Below are 14,166 nucleotides of genomic sequence, written 5' to 3' on the forward strand. Positions count from 1 at the left end.
TCAAGACGGCAGCTGTGGTGTGTGGTCCATTTTATGTTGACACCAAAAACCCCAAAGTTGCCAGGAAAAAGGTGTCCAAAACAAAAAACACCACCACCAAAAAAAAAAAATTCCTAAGCTCATGCTTCCAGTAAGAGAATTTCTCCCAAGTCCATCCTCCTCTCCGACAGGAATGTCTTCTTGATAAAGGCTGCCTTAGAGACGGTCCAGAAAGCAGTGCAGTTTTGATTCAGAAAGACCAAAGGAAAGCGCCTGACTCACTCAACCCCAAAACGGTGGCGGACTGGCTTCTCCCTCAGCGAGACTTGCAAACTGGAATCGTTCTGTGGTCTGTTGTTCCAAGTTTCAAATTGAAAATAAAAGCCCTAGTTTTTGTAAAGTCTTTTACCCTCCCCTGCCGCGTCCCCTCCCCTCACCCACCCCATATTTACATACTTGTCCATGGACTAACTCAGTTTTTGCAGGAGTTTTTCTTCCACTTGCCCGAACTGGACACTAACAGACATTTCGGCTATGAACTGCTCACAGCCTTCCTTGGTAACTTGCTTGCAGTACCTCAGGTCAATATGACAGATATTCCCACACCGTTTGAAGAAGGACAGGCACTGGTCAGTGACCTTATTGCAGTCTGCAGGGAAGAGGACACTCGGTGAGGTGGAGGAAGCATGCAGCCGAGGGCCCTCCCCAACCCCCAGGCACTCAGCAACAGAGCAGCAACTGCCCTTGCTGGAAAGCTCTCTTCAAATGCAGAATGATTTCATCTACCACTTATAGAAGTTTCATATATGCTTGAAAAGCATCCACACATTCCAAGTGAAACTGCTTAGACTCCTACCCCATGGCCGCCCCTTATATGTATATATTCTCACATCAGTACGTCCTGTCTATGTTGTTTTATAAAGATAGGATCACACAATATATGAAAATAGCTTGCTTTTCACTTCTACTCTACTGCTGAGAAACACCTCTCTGCAGGTTCTTGTGCGCAGTCTGCCTATTCCCAGGGGAGAAGTGCTGGGGGAGTGAGGACACCTGTAAGGTCATCCTGGGATCCTCCCACTCCCCTGGGCACCAGCCCTTTAGACAGAGGCCCCGTGTGCTTGCCCGCCCACCGTGGGACGTTTGCCTCAAACCTATGCAGGAGACCAATGTGCTAGAAGGGGCCGGAAAGATTCTGTCCACAGGGAGCAAAACCAGAATTCAGAACCCTCCACCGCACCCTCACCGGTAGATGTGCTCTTCAACCGAGTAATTCTCTCAATTTGGACTTTGCTTCTGTAGCACTGTTTTCTTTTAGAACTGAATCCTCAGTCAACGGGCTGCAACGCCAGCTCGCATCCAACTGAGGCTGAGTCCCCACCCGGAGCCCAATGATTCCTTCATCTCAGTGGTATATTAAGCTGGAGACCTTTCCTCATCATCACTAAAATTGGTTGTGTGGGGAATATTATGGATAGGCCCATGATGGGTTAAACAAAGTCTGTTTAAGAGTGAAAAATAGATGTCCGATGAAAGGACAATCTGGGTTAAGAATTACAAACCTCAAACAATGTGGCCTATACCTCACAACAAAATAAATTCTAGGCAGATCAAAGCATAAAATTTTTTAAATGATACGGAAAAGAATAAAAATATCTGCTTGCAGATGACATGACCTTAATGTGATAACTCTAAGGAGTCCACACCCACCCCCACACACACGCACCACACCCACCCCACCACCCCCCCACACACCCACACATACACCCCACCCCACCCCTACACACACACCCCTAATTCAGCAAAACTGCAGGATATAAAATCAACAGACAAAAATTAGCATTTCTATACACTAACAATGAACAATCTGAAAGAAAATCACGAAAATTTCATTTACAATAGCATCAAAAAGAAAACATTTAGTAATAAATTTAACGAAGAAAGTGAGACTTGTACACTGAAAACTAAAAAACAACGCTGAAAGAAATTAAAAGATATAAATGGAAAGACAGCCGATGTTCAGATTAGAAAACTTAATATTATTAAAATGCCAGTATTACCCCAAAGCAGTCTACAGACTCAATGAAATTGCTATAAAATACCAAAAGCGGTTTTTTTGTAGAAAAAGAAAAATGCATCTTAATCATGTAGAAATTTAAGGGACCCTGAATTGCCAAAGCAACCTTGAAAAAGAGAAAGTCAGAGGACTCGCACTTCCTGATTTCAATACTACAAAGCCACAGCATGTGTTACCGGCATAAGGACAAACATATACAGCAATGGAACAGAATTGAGAGCCCCAAAAATAAACCCTCAAATGGTCAAATGATTTTTGACGAGATGCCAAAACAATTCAGTGGGCGAAAAGACAGACTTTTCAACAAATGGTGCTGGGAAAACTGGATATCCACATGCAACAGGATGAAGCTAGACCACCCTCCCCCATCACACCATATACAAAAATTAAGATTATTCAAAGACTTAACGTAAGAGCTAAAACTATGAAACTCTTAGAAGAAAACATGGGAAATCTTCGTGACCTTGGATTTGTCAATGGTTTCTTAAACATGATACCAAAAGCACAGGCCACAAAAGGGAAAAGACTGAACTTCATCAAAATTAAAAACTTTTGTACAAAGGACACTATCAAGAGAGTGAAAAAACAACAGAGAATGGGAGAAAATATTTGCAAGTCATGTATCTGTTAAGGAATTAATATCCAGAATATATAAAGAAATCCTACAATTCAACAACAACACAAACAACCTGATTAAAAAATGGGCAAAAGACGGGAATAGACATTTGTTCAAAGAAGATACACAAATGGTAAATAAGCAAACGAAAAGATGCTTAGTATCACGAATCATTAAGGAAATGCAAGTCAAGACCCCACTGAGATCTTCATATGCATTAGCATGGTTTTCGCTTAAACAAACAAAAAACCCCAAACCCCAGAAAGTGTTAGTAAGGATGTGGAGAAGTTGGAACCCTTTGCACTGTTAGTAGGAATGTAAAACAGTGCAGCTGCTCTGCGAAACAATATAGTAGTTTCTCAAAAAAAAGTAAACACAGAATTACCATGTGATTCAGCCAGTCCATTTCTGGTTATATACCCAAAGAACAATGAATTTATACACCCATGTTCACAGCAACATTACTGACAATAGCCAAAAGACAGAAGCAACCCAAGTGTCCATTAGCAGATGAATGGATAAATAAAATGTGGTGTATATATAATAAGCCAGTCCTGAAGGAAACAACTACTGTATGGTTCCACTTATGTGGGGTACCTAGAAGAGTCAAATTCAGGGACAGACAGTAGAATGGTGGTTGCTGAGGGCAGGAGAGGAAAGGGAGTGAGGAGTTAGTATTTAGTGGGTACAGAGTTTCTGACAGGGTGAAGAAGAGGTTCTGAAGACGGGTGGTGGCGGCTGCACAACTACATGTCTGTACTTAATGCTAGTGAACTGGACACTTAAGAATTGTTAAAATGGTAAATTTTATGTTATGTGTATCTTACCACAATAAAAAAAATTTTGTTAATTTAGAAAGCTGGAGAAAAGGTAACATTCACTAGACTTGAGAAAGCTTAACCCCAAACTGGCTGAAGGAAAAGCAGAGAAGCAGATTTCTTCTACAGAAGACCTCAAAGGTACAGGTACTGGAAGCAACAAGTACAACGAAAGTGGGGCTAAAGATGGGGTTAGAGACAGAAGGACTGGTTGAAAATCTACTTAAGGAGCAGTAAGAGGCTGAAACTCCCTTCCCCAGCAAAAGAGGGGAGTTTGTCTCTGATGGGCAAGAGAAAGTCTCTAGACCAGGCACCACCAGGCACTGTGGAAGGCAGGGGCACCCCCTGAAAAATGGGGGTTACAGGGAAATTTACCTGCTGACTGTCGAGACCTCCAGACTCCTTCCCTGCCAAGCCCTAGAACCCTGGCAGCCCGGCCTGAGCCCTTCGGTTGGGAGGTCAAGGAAGAGAGTGTCCTTTGGCAACCTTGACCAGCTTAAGAGGAAAGACTGACAGATGTCACGTCTGGGTTTCCCCAAAGAAAACAACCCATGCTGACCACCCAATGATACCCACAGCAGACCAGCTCCCACCGTGTCCCCAGAGCCTCCGATCACCTGAGCCGACAACCTCATGTTGACACTAAATCTGAGAAGGGCCCCTTAGGCAGGCCCACTGACTGCATCTGAAGGAATGTATGGTCTATGTAGAAAAGAAAAAACCATCAGTATCCTCAGGATGGACAATATCTGGATGCAAGAAACAAGAACATGCCACTCTCCGAAAGTTCAGAGAACAAACTATAGCTGTAAAATTAAAAATATAGGCTAAACCATATGAAAACTGCCAATATTTGACTGTTTTCTGACCTACATAAAAAGCAGCTTCATATGTTTGAACCTAACAAAAAGCAGAAATGAAAAACTCATGGCAGTTGACCCTTGAACAACACGGGTTTGAACTGTGCGGGTCCACTTATATGCTGATTTTTTTCAATAGTAAATACTACAGGCTACAAATTAGTGGTTGAATCTGAGTTTTTGGAGGAAGTGTGGATACCAAGGGCCAACTGTTAAGTTATATTTGGATTTTCTACTGCAAGGAGGGCTGTACCCCTAGCCCCTAACTAGTTCAAGGGTCAGCTGTATATGAATTCTGTGATAAGTGGAGGAAAACCAGATACAGAGATGGGAAAAAGGAAAAAAAACTAAAGGTATCAGAGGACTACTAAAGAAAGAAAACAGAAGGGAAGGAAATTAAATAATTCAAGGCAATTTTCCAGAACCAAATTGAGAGACTGAAAGCACTCATGAATGCTCAATACAATCCCTGAAAATGGACTCAAACCAAGGCTCAGCAACCAAAACTGCAAAAAACTTTGAGATAAACTCATGTCCTACACGGGACTTCCCTGGTGCTCCAGTGGCTAAGACTCGCGCTCCCAATGCAGGGGGCCCAGGTTCGATCCCTGGTCAGGGAACTAGAGCCCACATGCTGCAACGAAGATCCTGTATCCTGCAACTAAGACCCGGCACAGCCAAATTAATTAAATTTTTTAAAAAAATAATTTTTTAAATAAATAAATAAAAAGATCGTGTTCTACAAACTTCCAATGAGAGAAAATATTCACTGAAGGATGGAGAATCAAATCGTTTTGGACATCAACTCTGGAAGGCAGAAGCCAAAGGAGCAGTGCCTCCCACTTTCTGGAACAATATGGTTCCCAAACTAGAACTATATAACCAGCTAAGCTATCAATTAAACATGAAGGTATAATACAGCCATTTTCAGACATATAAGGTCTGGAAGATGTCCTCTACCAAACGAACAGATAAACCAAGAAAGAAGATACGGGACCAAGGAAAGAAGGGTCCCTGCACAAGACAGAAACCAAGGAAGTCCCAGGACAGGAGCTGTGCAGCAGGCAGAGACAGCCAAGTTCAAGTGGGGGCAGGAGGAAGAGAAGTCCAGGAGGGTGGTTTCTACACAGACTGGTTGAGGGCCTGACGAGTTCACGTGGGGAAAGAACAGTACTCAAGTCTGTTATAGAAACTAACCAAACAAAAATGAGACAATTATTAACTCTAGGGAAAACAAACCAAAAACATGTGCAAGAAAGGAAACATACCCATAATACACACTGGCTCAACAGTGGACAATACTAACATGGCCATAATAAGGTAAGTAATAGTGACTTAACCACAAATTGGGAAGATGAAGGGAGAAAAGGAAGCAGGGTAAGAGAATGTAAGAATAGTAATCCTTGTTCTCTGCATAGCAAGTTAACAAACACAGAGCATCTGAAAAGGAAAAACAAACAAAAAACAATAAGAAATAGCAATGTAGGCTTGCTGTTTGGAAAAAATGGAGGTAAACAGAAACAAAGAGCTCAAGAGTTGAAGGTGGTTGCCTCAAGGTGAGAATCAGGGGCAGGGAAGGGGAAGCCAAAGGGCCACCTCGAGCAACCACGGCTTCACTCTGCCACTAGACCTGATCCTCCAACCACAATGAAGGATCTGGAAACATGTCTAGTGCCATCCATTTTGTGGAAGAGACTTATTTTATCATGAACTAGTTATACTGACAGGAGGGGAAAACATTTTAAAAAGAACTGAATCTAGAAGAGACTGGGTATGAGAGAGACTGGGCTTCATATACATCACAGCTCTTAACGCAAACGCAGAGATCTGCATGTAGATCCTGAGACAAAAAGATGACCTCAAAGGATTGTGGTGGAAAACAAAATGGAAAAAGATGATTTATACAAACACATCATGGACTGTGCTGCAGGGGAGGGGGATTTATACTGGGATCTCTGCTACACATGCATAGTAATTAAATTAGAATAAGTGAAAAGAGTTCATTACTACCGAGCGCTTTAGAACAAGATGCTCCCCAGGCCCTCCTCCACGGGGCGGCCCCAGCATCAATTCAAGACCACGAGCTGAGCCTGGAGCTGGGGTCTTGGTGAAAGCTCACCTCAGTGTGGCTCTCTGTTCTCTGCCTCCATGGAATGCAACACCCCCCCTCCCCCCTCCCCTCGCCACCAATACTCCCCAAGGAGGAGGGTGGGCTCCCTAGGCACTAAGGTACAGCATCAGCTCCCACGCGGATGTGGTACTGGTAACAGGAAGGCGTTTCTCAGGCATGAATGTGGGATGGAGAGAGGGAAACAGCTAAACAATATGTGAATCCTGACCAAGCCAGACATCAGATTGGACTGTGTCAAAATGTAATTTAAATGAGGTGAGGGTATCATTTATTACTTGGTAATTTCTAGAAGAAAAAAGTTTCTTTTCTCCTTTTTTTTTTTGGTCTGGTCCAAATCTTACACGCCCAATCTGACCATCCTGAGCGATGAGATGAGAACTGGGTTAACTGGGCTGAGAACAGGCAGCGTTGCCTCTGTCCACCTCCCCATTGGTTGTGCCCCAAGTCCTTAGGAACCAACTCCAGCCCCATCAGTAAGTGGGGGGAGTGAGGACTCCACTGTGGGGTTTTCTTCTTGTCAACAACAGGCCCGTTGATAGCAGGGTCAGGAGGGGGACACATAAGCGACAACCACTATGGCAGAAATCAAGCTGCTTATTACTCCATTGGCCCAGCCTGGCCTCACTGCCGGCTACTCTCCCACACCCCCTGCTGCCAGGCGCCAGGTCGTCCACAGCACCCAAGGGAAGCTTTTCTAGCCCATATTTTGGGTCAAGACCCACTGCTACGTGCTCATGTGCTCTCACTGCTACTAGCACTATTTTTTGGAGCAATTATTTAAAATCTAATAACGCTTATTTGTTTAATGTGTGTTTCCCCTCTAGACTAGGCCGTGGGTCTGTCTTGTTCACTGGTGTGTCGTAGCGTCTAACACTGTGACCCTATAGCAACAGGCCCACAAGGATTTCCTTTCGAATGAAGAATGCCCAGCCTGTCCCCCGGGGTCCTGGGCAGACCCCGATGGGTGCCCCGCACTGACCTGACAGGTTGATTTCGGTTAAGGAGTCTCGGGTGGTGGTGCCCACAGCGGTGAGCAGGTTGATGGACTGGTCAGTCACATGGTTACAGTAACTAAGGTGGAGCTTGGAGAGCAGGGGCATGTGGCGAATGATAAGCCGCAGGGAGGCGTCTGTGATGTCCAGACCGGCCAGACGCAGCTCCACAATGTTCCGGAGCTTACTCCGATTGTCCATCTGACCTGAGGGGGCAGGACAGAGAGGCAACATGTCACCCTGACATGACACTTTACAAGGCCTACCAGCCAGGTGGAACACCTGGGTCTCATTTAGCCATTGAGTGTCTCCCCCAAAAGATCAAAACTGGTTCCAACATTTAAAAATCGGAATATTCCACATCAAGTTTTACCCTTGTAGATTCTTTAAAAGTCAGAAGACCTAGAAACACAGAGCCTGCATTCCACCCAACAGTGCTCAGCCAATTGGAGTACAGACAGCACAGCATCTCTGGGTCACCACAGATTCCTCATTTAAGGTACTGGTGGGGAGCAGTGAGTCCTGCAACCCGACCTAGGAGGGCTTCATCCCGTGAGGCCCTGTCCGGCCACACTGACCCCGATGCCTGAGGCTTAAAGCCAACGAAGGACAAATTAACATAGAAGCAGTGAGATGCACAGAGTTCCCAAAGTGGCATTCTGGGAGCCTCTGCCCTCTCACGGGTCCCCTCTTGTACCCAAAGCTGACTGAGAACAGCAGCTGGGACTCAGCTCTGCGTCGAGAAGGGCTGAAGCCAGAGAAGGCTTGAAGACATGAGTACCAGATGGGGTCTGTGGTGAAAACCAGATCCAATGGCACAGCTTGGTCATACCACCTTCTTGTGACCATGCCTTGGGTACACCCCTGTCCCGGACACTCACCTGGCCTGTTATCTGTAGGCGGGGACAGGAGATCCCGCATCTGGGCGTCCTTTAGTCCTTCTACCCACTGGACATCCAGGGTCCGGAGCAGCGGACAACTGGAGCTACAGAGGGCTGAGACTGCGATCCATGAGCAGCCTGACAGCACCAAGTCTCGGAGCCCTGGCGGGGGACAGACAGGGGGTGGCAGGTCAGGTGATACACCCCAGCCCCTGCTACTGCACATTGAGGGCCCCTGGCCCAGTGCTCACCAGGCAAGCGGTTGATGAGCCAGCTCAGCTGTTTCTTGGAGATATTGGTCCAGCTGAGGTCCAGGGAGACAGGCTGTCGCCGGATGATGCCGCTCAGCATCAGGGGTGTGATGGACTTGCAGTGGTTCAGGTCGATGCGGGTCCATAACCGCTTATCACAGCACCTGGGGGCCAGGCCCAGCAGAGGGGGCAACGTCAGAGTTGGGAGCTCTCTTGGGGAGCCCCATGCATAGCTGTGGTCAGTCCCTCACCTATCAAGCCCAGGGGGAGGCTCCTTAACTTCGTCCCCTGGACCCTTCTGTTTAGTTTCCGTCTCGTTGGCACCTGAGAGCCTCTGCTCTGATTGTCACAGCCCTTCCCCCCCACCCCCATGGAAAGTACCAGAAGCTGTAAAGTATTTACTGGGGGTTTAATTACACCCTCCACAGGCCATAGCTCAAAACAACCCTGCATCATGCCTGTTCACAGATGAAGGTAAGTAACTTGGCCAAGGTCAGAGACCGTTCCAGCTGGGAACTATCAAAGCAGGGATTAAGATCAGGAACTGGCGCGGCACTCGTGACCTGGGCTAGCTCTTTAAGGACAAGGACTCCCCCTGGTCCTCAGTTCATCTTCCAAGAAGCTAAATCAGGAAAGCAAATAGGGTTCACCTCTTTTGACAAGACCACACTGACTGTAGCTGCTAGACCTCTTTGAGGAGGATACTTAAGCTGGACGGGGCTTAGAAAGAAAGAGCATCACGAGTGACTCCAGTGGGGACGCACGCGCCATCCCTGGCCTAGCCTAAGCCTTAGCCTGACCCCCTGGTGCCCCCATCCAAACTCAGCCGGTGCCCCTCACCAGCGGTTCCAGGTCCTGCAGACCCGCATGCAGACACACAGGTCTTGGTGGCTGAGGTAGCTGAAGACGGCCATCCACACCTCCCTGTGCATAACGTGGGCCGCCCCATCATCCAGGGGCAGCGAGTCGGGCGGGGGGCTGATGGGGGGCGGCCGGATCACATGTCGCTCCATCTGGATGCACTTGGGCGGGGACACGGAGGGAGGGGGCCGGGAGATGACTCGGGGCGGGCTGCGCAGGCCGGGCCCCAGCTGGTGCCGCAGCTCCCGGGGGGTGCCGTTGGGCCCCTTGCTGAAGCGGTGAGGGCGCTCACAGAGGCCCAGGGGCCGCTTGGGCTCCTCGTTCTCGCTCTCAGGCTCCGACTTGATGGGCTGGTGGTTCTCGTGGGCCAGGCTGCTCTCCGTCTTCTGGATCTCCTGGTTGAGCTCCTTGCTCAGCTCCTTGCTCAGCTCCTTGTTGGGGAGTCGCCGCTTCCGGCGCATCTTCACCTTCCTCTTCTCCTCGGGGCCCTCCGCCCCCTCCGTGCTGGGGCCGGCGGTGGGGGAGCTGGAGCGGGAGTGGTCGCTCTCCCTCGTCTTGGGGGGCGCCTCGGGCAGGTCATCCTCCGGCTCCTGCTTGAAGCGCCTGAGAGGCTTGTTGGCCAGAGCCATTCGGTCCTCAGCGTTCTTCCAGGACCGCCGCTGAGGGAGGAGGGGGAGCGTGGGGGGGATGAGCCCCTAGACCCGGGGCTGCGCCCACCCAGGCCTCCCACCCTCCACCCCAGGACCCATTGCCCCAGGAGCAGGCCTGGGGCGAGGGCGGAAGATGGTACCTTTTTCCTGAAAAGCTTATCTTCTTTGCCGGGTTTTAGCTGTCACAGAAAAGAAAGGATGCAGAGCTTGCTCCCAGCGTTCATGGGATTTGGTCCCCTCTACACCCAGCCCCACCAACAGAGGCTGGAGGGTCACCTTCCCAACAAATCCCATCTTCTCTGCTCTGACAGACGGGTGGGCCCTGCCTGCTGGTTTTAAGGAAGAAGCTGGAACTGGCGGAGAGTGATAGAGCTGTCCCCACCCAACTGACCTCCCACCCCTGGACAGACCCAGAGATATGCAGTCGCCCATTCACGTCGGACTTGGCTCAGGGAGCCTGTCCCAGAGGCAGGGTCTGCAGGATTCCCGGCCGAGCCTTAATGGCTAGAACGAGGAGAAGACAACCAGGCGCCACCTCGTGGCTGATGCTGGAAGGGCCGGTGGGCGAAGAGGGGCCGCCAGGATCCTCCGAGGTTCCCCAGATCCACAGGGCTTCCCCGCGGCAGCTTCAGCTTCCCAGGCCCCATGCCGGAACCACGAGCCTGAGCCTCGGGGCTGAGGCCTGGGAAGCTACGGTGAACAGGTGCCTTGGAGGTCTGCGGCAATGGGTTCGAGGACCAGTGGGGCGGGGGCGGCCCGGGACTCGCGAGTCCCCGGGGCCTGGGGAGGGCGGGGCGACGTGGGAGCACCTGCTGCTGGAAGTAAGTGAGACTGGATCTCCACCAGGGGCTGAGGCTGCTGCCTAGAGGGGGCCTCGGCGAGAGGTGAGAGGAGGAACCGGGGGACGTTTGAAGCGTCGAGGCCTAAAGGGGTGGGAAGAGGAGTGACTCGCTGATTTTCCCCTCCTTTCTCTCGGGCCGGGCTCTCAGGACTTCCGTGACTTCGGCTCTCCCCGCTGCCCATCCCCGCCCCCGCCCACGCGCCCCTGCACCCGGGACCAGCCAGGCCACCCCTCGCTGCCCGTCCCTCCCGGTCGTACTCGCTTGCGTCCACTCAGCTCCTGGGGCTTCTCGTATTTCCGCTTCCTCCTCAGGTGCACATCGTCTGACTTTCGGCGCAGGATGCCGTCAGGGGGCACCTTCTTGGGGTGCTCGTCTGGCCTACGCCGGGGCGCCTCTTCACACTCACTCCTCCGCTTGGCAGGCTCCTGCCCCTCCTTGCTGTCCCGGTTCATCTTCTGCTCCTTGAGCAGGGAGCCGGGCAGGTTTGAGGCATACTTAAAGCCAGGGCCACGCTTTTGCTTGTAGGCCAAAAACAGAGAAGGAACACACGAACTGTATATCTTTGGACGTGCCCTTGCCCCCGAGTCCGCGGTACCCCTCAAGTTGACATCACCGTGGGCGGGGAGACAGGCTGGGTCTGGCAAGGCCAAGGTCTACCCCCTCCCGGGCTGACCCCTGGGACTTGGAGCCCGGCACTCACTTTCCCGGTCTTGCCAGCGTGGTTACACTTTGGACACTCCCAGCAGTTTGGAAGCTCATCGTTGACCACGCCCTCTGACTCCTTAATCTGGGAGGGACACACACCAGTCAGCAAGCAGGGAGGGGGTGGACAGGGCCTGCTCCTCCAAAAGCATCAACACCCCCTCCCAAAAGCCATTTCCATACCACCTCTGGCCAAGAGAAAACACGAGTGGTTAAGATGGGTGGCTCTGCATTCAGGTCAGGGTTCAAATCCTGATAGTGCCTCTTCCTAGCTCAATGACCCTGGGCAAATCACTCCATCTCTGTGGGCCAGTGCCCTCAGCCATAAAATGGAGTGTGCCTATCTCACTGGAGTTATGTGAGAATTCAATGAGTTAACCTAGTGAAAGCAATTAGCTCAGGGCCTGGCACCCAGCAAGGACCCACAAACCATTCAGTCATTTAACAGCACCGAACTGGGTGCGTGGTTATCAGCAAGTGAGATGTGCTTTCCCTGGAGCTTCTGATCCGGGAGAGAGAGAAGTAACCAGGGGCCAGGGGAAAAGCATAGCACCCCTTTTCAGAGGGGGAGGTGTGTGTGCTGGGGAGAGGGGAGTGTCACGACAAACCCCACTACCAGCACCGAGGGAAAGGGGACGGACACCTCAGAGCTGAAGCACCCTTTGGGGCAGGCCCACTCTCATCTCTCTGAACACAGATAGAGCTGGGCTGATGGGAGGTGCCAAGTAGGCTGACATTCTCGTGAGGCAGAGGTATGAGGTATGTGTCAGCCCAGAGCAGTCTCTTCCTTTCAAAGGTGGAACCTGCTGCCCAAGACAGGCAGGCACAACACGATGGTCCCCAGGAGGCAGTCCTGCCCTGGGCACACCAAGGGAACAGGTTCCTGGCACATGGGACAGGAATGCAACCACCTGTTGTTACAGGACCTGCCCTCCCCTGGCCCAGGCCTTTTTTCCCAGAAGCCCTGAGAGCAGCCCAACTACCCACTCTCTCCCTCTGGCCCAAGTGCAAGACTCTGGGAACTCTCTGTGGTTCTGAGGTCCCGGGAGGTGGAATGTGTGTGTCTGTGTGTGTCTTCACTCCCTCAAAGACATGGGTGCAAGGTCTGAGCGACTCCAGAACCTTCTCGCCCTCAGCTTATCATCGGACACAGAGAATCCCCCAGACTCAGAGTCCTCCAGGGAGGGAACCTAGTCTCACTCCCCTCCACCCCCCAAACCCCTGCAGCATCAGCACCACCAGAGGCCCAGGGTGAGGCGCCAGGCGGCACAGCCAGATGCCCCCGAGGCTGCTCACCTTAAGGCATCCAGGGTGGATGATTTCGTTGCAGATGGAGCACTCCATGAGCATGAGGTTAAACTTGCCTTCTTCCTCTTCCACTGTGTCCTCTTTTCCTGCCTCGCCACACACTAGACACACGGCGGTGTGGGGCAGCACTGGCTGAAGAGCGGGGAGAACACACAGGGGTCAGCACGGCCGGGACCCCATGGGAAACACATCAAAGGCAATGAGGTACTCGCCTCGGGCCTTCCAGGAGCTGGGGGAGAACCAGCCCAGGCACTGCCCATCATTCATTCATTCATTCAAATTCTTATCTGGCTACTACCTCCACGTGCCAGGTACCACTCCAAGTGCTGGCTATAGCACTGAACCAGACAGATAAAAGTCTCTGCCATCCTGAGCTTACATTTTAGTGGAGGGAGGTGAGCAAAATGAAGAAGAGTCTGTTAGATGGTGACAAGGGAAATGGAGAAAAATAAAGCAAGGAGGCCCAGGTCAGCAGTGAGGTGGGAGAAAGGAGGGCTAATCTGAAACGCAGAGGTCAGGGACAGCCTGACCTCTGAGAAAAGACCTGCAGGAGGAGGTGGGGCATGAACCGAGCCCAGATCTGTAGGGGCTGAGGCCGCATCTCTCCAGTGGCTATCAAAGCACAGTCTAAGAACTCCGGGTCCTCAAGACTTTACAGGGAGGTCAAACTATCTTCAGAATACCACTAAGACATCATCTGCCTTTTTCACTGTGTTGACACTTGCACTGGTGGGTGAGACTGCTGGCACCTGTCAGGGCAGAGGCTCCAATGTGCCCAGGCAGTCGCTGGGCCATTCCTGGCCACATGCTCCTTAAAAAGCTCACCAGTTTCATTTAAGGATATCTTTGATAAAGCAATAAGAATTATTAATTTTATTAAAACTCTGACCTCCGAGTACACATTCTTTTAATATTCTGCGTGACAAAATAGGAAGTATGCATCAACTACTTCAGCTGAACACCAAAGGATGACGGCTATCTAAAGGAAAAGCTCTTGTGATCCAGCCGTGAACTGAACTGGTCACTTTCTCCATAGAACACCATTTTACTTGAAAGAATGACTGATTATTTAAAAAAAAAAAAAAAAAAGGGTATTGGCACATCTTCTCAAAGATGAAATAAGTAAGTCTGTCACTTTCAGAAATATCACTTAAAACATTTGTTGCAGATGATGAAATTTGAATTTTCAAACAAAAAT

The 14,166-nt window shown here is 50.2% G+C and overlaps 1 protein-coding gene across 19 annotated transcripts in view; it reads right to left on the reverse strand.

Moving 5' to 3' along the window:
* The window catches only part of KDM2B (lysine demethylase 2B), a 122,075-nt gene continuing 107,909 nt past the window's right edge, over positions 1-14,166 (reverse strand). For 12 of the 19 annotated variants that reach the window (XM_049698422.1, XM_049698424.1, XM_049698428.1 and 9 more), the window contains 10 exons: positions 12,957-13,100; positions 11,658-11,745; positions 11,216-11,484; positions 10,926-11,039; positions 10,257-10,295; positions 9,446-10,125; positions 8,606-8,769; positions 8,355-8,516; positions 7,461-7,679; positions 1-628 (listed from right to left, as the gene is read on the reverse strand). In XM_049698422.1, the coding sequence (XP_049554379.1) occupies positions 447-628; positions 7,461-7,679; positions 8,355-8,516; positions 8,606-8,769; positions 9,446-10,125; positions 10,257-10,295; positions 10,926-11,039; positions 11,216-11,484; positions 11,658-11,745; positions 12,957-13,100 (2,061 nt within the window). In that variant the 3' untranslated portion in view covers positions 1-446. The remainder of the gene's footprint in view (positions 629-7,460; positions 7,680-8,354; positions 8,517-8,605; positions 8,770-9,445; positions 10,126-10,256; positions 10,296-10,925; positions 11,040-11,215; positions 11,485-11,657; positions 11,746-12,956; positions 13,101-14,166) is intronic. The other 7 variants (XM_049698423.1, XM_049698426.1, XM_033440931.2 and 4 more) reach the window with 3 other exon arrangements.

The sequence above is a fragment of the Orcinus orca genome, chromosome 15 (assembly GCF_937001465.1).
Source record: "Orcinus orca chromosome 15, mOrcOrc1.1, whole genome shotgun sequence".
NCBI classification, from domain to species: Eukaryota; Metazoa; Chordata; class Mammalia; order Artiodactyla; family Delphinidae; genus Orcinus; species Orcinus orca.